Source organism: Castanea sativa, chromosome 4 (genome assembly GCF_040712315.1).
Source record: "Castanea sativa cultivar Marrone di Chiusa Pesio chromosome 4, ASM4071231v1".
Classification (NCBI taxonomy): domain Eukaryota; kingdom Viridiplantae; phylum Streptophyta; class Magnoliopsida; order Fagales; family Fagaceae; genus Castanea; species Castanea sativa.
In genome coordinates, this window is record NC_134016.1 from 40,139,999 (window position 1) to 40,145,781 (window position 5,783).

General features: G+C 34.1%; 1 protein-coding gene across 1 annotated transcript; it reads left to right on the forward strand.

The window, feature by feature from the left end:
• The first annotated feature begins 383 nt into the window (after window positions 1-383).
• Window positions 384-3,128, forward strand: LOC142632105 (cyanidin 3-O-galactoside 2''-O-xylosyltransferase FGGT1-like). Its single transcript, XM_075806523.1, has 2 exons — window positions 384-526; window positions 1,550-3,128. Exon 2 carries the CDS (start codon window positions 1,555-1,557, stop codon window positions 2,926-2,928), a length of 1,374 nt encoding a protein of 457 aa, XP_075662638.1. The 5' UTR covers window positions 384-526; window positions 1,550-1,554; the 3' UTR covers window positions 2,929-3,128.
• Window positions 3,129-5,783: the final 2,655 nt, after the last annotated feature.

Below are 5,783 nucleotides of genomic sequence, written 5' to 3' on the forward strand. Positions count from 1 at the left end.
CACCACAGCCGTATAAATAGGATCATCACAAGACCATTTCTTGTGTTGTCATGAAGGAAAAAATATTTAGAAATAAATTTGGAGATAAGGGAAATGAATCTGTCCCCTTTGAAGTTTCCAACTACATGCAATAAATTTTCTTCTCTTCCCTTGTGTTGTGTATACGAAGCAGTTGATACTGATAGTGATTCTCGTGCTTCTAGGTACGTCTCCCTTATTCATTATGATCACAAGTGAAAACTGCATACAGAACAGCCATTTTGTTGTCCCAAAATAGTAATATTATTAATGCAATGTTGATCTCTTTCAGATATATACTCACTGCCAGGGACCCTATATATGGGCTCCATCAAAACTGAAAGTCAGTTCCATCAAGCCAAATTTTAGGAGGAACCTGCTAGAATGGATGAACCCAAATTAATGAATTTGGCACCAACAAATTATCTGCTGGACTTACCAAAACTTCCAGCTAGTTCATGTTTTCAAGTTTTCCCTTTGTGTTTAAAATTGCAAAATTAAATCACAGGTACATATACGAGATCAACTCTTTATTTGTGGCTATGCAGCATAAAAATTATGAGTTTTTCCAAGCACAATATTCTCCAAGTTAATTGAAAGTTGAAACTCATTCTTCTATTCAATCCATCATACTAGACTGAAATCGTTATTTAGTATGAAAAATGCTTTAGACTTGATTTATTTCCAGCAGTTAACTTTTTATCTCTCTTTCGCAAGCTCCCTGTTTTCTACAATAACTACCTTCTCCTGGATTATATTAGTTTTTCCATTAACTTATTCCTCATGTACAGCTTTTGAAAGGTTTATTTATTATTCGTTTATGTACTGTTTAGTCTACAATTTAAATCTTACATTGATAGTTCAATGTAAACTCATAATTTTCCTAACCACCAACCCCCCCCCCCCCCTCCCCCCAAAAAAAAAAATTCAAAAAACTATTGGTTTCCTTCTATTTCAATAACTTGTAGTATTCAAAGTTTAGTTTATGCAGTTTTTTATTGGTGTTGCGTGATGGTTTATTTTTATCGGTTTCTATTCATATTTTTCCACTCTAATCATAATTTGTTCTGTAGTCCACTCTAATCAGAATTTTTTCTATAGTTAATTTCTTGTTCTGTGGCTTTTCTGCTCATCAAGCCATATGTGTCATAATGTTCTGTTTTAAATAAATTAACATTTTGTTTTCCAATTTAGGTTGCTGATAATTTCCTTCTTGATGCCACTAGCATTCTAGAATCCTTAATCTATTGTTCTCAGGCCGTTAGAAATCTTAATCCTTTTTTTCTAGATTCAAGCACTTTGGATCAGTCTTTATTCATTAATTTGAGCTTGTAGTAACTAGGTCATTTACATGCGGGAGAGACATATACTGAGGTTTTATGTTTTTAGTAGTGGTAGCATGTGGGAAACAATTGTTATCTACAAGTAGCATTTTCAAAACTGATAAGAAACTGTAAATTTAATCACTTAACCATTATTCTAACATGATTGAAATCTAGTTAACCAGCTGATGTGTATTTTTGTTTTGCAGCAATTATGAGTGACAAAACCTTTCACATAGTTATGTACCCATGGTTTGCCATGGGCCATCTGACCGCATTCCTCCACATCTCCAACAAACTTGCAGAGAGAGGCCACAGAATCTCTTTCTTCTTGCCAAACAAAACTCAAGCTAAGCTAGAGTCTTTTAATCTTCACAAAGACCTCATTTCTTTCATCCCAATCATTGTTCCACATGTAGATGGCCTCCCTCCTGGTGCTGAAACAACCGCAGATGTTCCTTTCCCATTGCTTTCTCTCCTAATGACTGCTATGGACCTTACAGCACCCTCTATTGAAGCTTCTCTTCGAGACCTCAAACCCCATTTTGTATTCTATGATTTCACTCACTGGCTACCAGCGTTGGCACACCGGCTAGGCATTAAGTCTATACATTATTGCAGCATTAGCCCGGCGTCTATAGGGTTTTTGCTAAGCCCAGAAAGAAAACTCAATGAAAAACCATTAACAGCAGCTGATTATAAAGAACCTCCACCATGTTTCCCACCTTCATCGATCAAGTTACTTCCATTTGAAACTCGACATCTATCCTTTTCAGCAGTGAAGCAATTTGGCCCAGACACATCATTCACAGAACGCCAAATTATGTCTTTCAACAATTCTGATGCGATTAGTTTCAGAGCTTGCATGGAGATGGAAGGGCCTTACTGTGACTATGTAGAAGAACAATTTAAAAAACCCGTTATTCTTACAGGGCCAGTAGTGCCTAAGCCACCAACTATAGAATTAGAGGAGAAATGGACAAAGTGGTTGGATAGTTTCAAGGCTAGAACTGTGGTATTCTGTGCATTTGGAAGTGAATGCATTTTAAAGAAAGATCAGTTTCAAGAACTGGTTTTGGGTTTTGAGCTAACAGGCTTGCCTTTTTTGGCTGCACTAAAACCACCAATGGAGGCTGAAACAATTGAATCTGCATTGCCAGAAGGGTTTGAAAAGAGAGTAGAAGGAAGAGGTGTTGTTCATGGGGATTGGGTTCAGCAGCAGTTGATACTGAGCCATCCTTCTGTAGGGTGCTTTGTGACACATTGTGGATCTGGTTCTTTATCAGAGGCACTGGTGACCGAGTGCCAATTGGTGCTGTTACCACACGCTGGGGATCAAATTATCAATGCAAGGCTGATGGGTGGAGATCTAAGAGTGGGAGTTGAAGTTGAGAAGGGTGAGGAAGATGGGCTGTTTACTAGGGAAGGTGTGTGCAAGGCAGTGAAAGCTGTAATGGATGATTATAGTGAAGTGGGGAAAGAGGTGAGAGCTAACCATGCTAAATGGAGAGAGTTCTTGTCCAGCAAAGGGCTTGAAAACTCCTACATTGATAACTTTGTTCAAAAGCTGTACTCTCTACTCAAATGATTTTATGGTATTTATATTCTGGAAGTTAGCTATATATATAAGAAGCTCGGATATTTCATCATGACTGTTCTTAAGCCAATATTTGCTAAGTCGTCTTGTTAAAACTCATTTTGTTTTTTTTTTTTTAAAGAAACATGTAAGGCATGAATGCATAATTTTGAATTTGAGTGATGAGGATGTGAAGGTAAAGATTAAATATATTGTATTGGGACTTCTAATAATGATTATCTTTGAAGGATTAATTTCAAAAACATCTTACAACAGCATGAAAAAAAGGTTTCGACCGGCAGGTTGGATTTGTGTTTGTGCTGAAAGTTGAGAGCTCTTTGTGAGTGTTGCTTGGTATTTGACAGCATAAACATCTCATTGATGGATGTTGCAGATCTTAATAATATTTTATTGTAAGTTGATCCAAAATGGGTGGAACTCTCCTTTGAAAACTGACTTGCAAAGGAAGGGTGTCCAAGGACTTATATACACATGGTTAAGTTTACACTTAAGATATGTGGGACACTTGGATTATAACATAAGTTATGTGCTTACAGCAGAACACAATTTCTGTCTAACCAAGCACTTGAATTGGACCAGTCCTTCTTGTTCATTAATTTTTTTAGATTGTGGTAATTTGAGGCAAATTGAGTCCATTTACATGTCTGAGAAACCTATACCGGAATTTTATGTTTTTAGTAGAGGTAGCTAAAGAATCAGATAATTGATCTCATGCATCAAAAATTACTTTTTTGGGTTCCCATACCACTTTAAAAAATCGTCAATCATTATCTGGGTGCTGCATATTTTTTTGAAAGCAAGCAAGTGATAGAAATCTTGTGATATTATAAAACCAAAAGGATATTATTATGCTTAATTGGCTTGCAAGTGGTATCGTGAATTGGTTTAAAGATGAGATGAAATCTCATCCTGAATACATACCAGAATTCTTGGAGCTACTTACAGTTTTGTCTGAGGTATATGTTAAAATCATGCATGTTGAGAATTTATATTTGTGATCTATTCATCACTTTTTACAAAGTAGATAGACATAAATGTTCTCTACTTAAGAACTAGTCGCAAACTCACACAATGCGTGAGAATTAATAATTATTTTGTAATTGTAATATAATTTATAATTTTTTTCTCCCTAAAATTAAACAATTTCTATTGGATTCAATTAGCTCTACTTCGGTCCAATTAGGTCTACTTTAGTCCACTTTGGTCCCATTCGGTTCAGTTTGGTCCACTCGGTCAATTTCGGTCCCCTTCCCTCCATTTTGAACTAATTGGGCCTTAAATTGATTCTTTTTGTACATTATTTTTTCAAGTTTAGCTCAAAAACTCATATTTTTTTTCTTAATTTTTGGGTTGAAAAGTATGAAATTTTATTATATTTGGGCTAAACTCTTTAGTTTTGAGTTTAAAAAAATACAAAAAAAAATAGACATTATAAATTAGAATTATGAGCCCTAAAAATGCAATAAAAATGGTACATATTCAAAAGTCCTATTCTTTCCACTTTGGTCTATCCTGTCATCTTCAGTCCACTTTGGTTCTTATTTTTTTTGATAATCTATCCACTTTGGTTCTATTTGGTCCTATTGGGTTCATTCAGTCCATATTGGTCCTATTCTATTCACTTCAATCCTATTCGGTCCATATTAGCTCTATTCAGTCCATTCTGTCCACTTTAGTTCTATTCCGTTTACATTGGTCCTATTCAGTCAATTCTATCGACTTCAGTCCTATTCAATCGACATTAGTCCTATTTGATCCACTATGGTCCTATTCGGTCTTATTTGTTCTTATTTGGTCAATTATGTCCATTTTGGTCTTAATCTATCTATCCGTTCCTATTCCGTCCACTTCGGTCCTATTTAGTCCACATTAGTCAACTCTGTCTTATTCAGTCCACCTTGTTCCCATAGGGTCCTATTCAGTCCATTCAATCCATTTCGTTCCATTTGCGTCTACTTCGGTTCATTCGAACCGCTTCGGGCTATTTTGATCCACTTTGTTCTATTTTTGTGCACTTACATATAAGGAAAAGACATGTTTGGATTGAGAGTATCTATTCTAAATCTAAATTTATTAAAAAAAAAAATACATATCTCAAATTCATAATATCTAAAATCTTAAGCATAACATTTATTATTACTACACTTTTGTTGAGCCACATTAATGTAGCAATTTGAGTCCACTTCGGTCCGGCTAAATTTAAGTGAAAGTCTTTCTAAACCTTAAGGCTATGAATATACAAATCTAATCTTTAGGGTAGTTACTCATTTGTTTTAACGTCATTACTTTTAAATGAATTGCATGAGGTTAACTATACCTTCAAGCATATATATATATATATATGTGTGTGTGTGTGTGTGTGTGTGCGTGTGCATGTGTGCGTGTGCGCGCGCGTGTGCGTGTGCGTGTGCGCGTGTGTGTGTATGTATGTATGTGTGTGTGTATGTCTAATTTTTATTTAAATAAATTATTCAAATGATTCCTTCTCTTATAAGAGATTATTATGATAATAAAAAATCATAATAAAATTATACTAAATATGACTAATTTATTCTTTAAATTGATTTGTAGATAATTTGTTCTTCCTAAAAATTAAACAAATTCAAAAAGTATTTTTCATTACTCTATTTTTACAAATATATAATTTTATCATTTTTTTATGTTTTTTATTGATATTTTTTATGAAATGGTTTATATTCTTCTAATTATTGTTATTATGTATTATTTTCCTAATTTCTTTTGGTATAATTAGAATTTTTAAGTTTCAAAGTTATTATTCAAATTCCCATTTTCTTAAGGAGATTATTATGATAATCAAAATTAATCATATAATTACAATTGATATT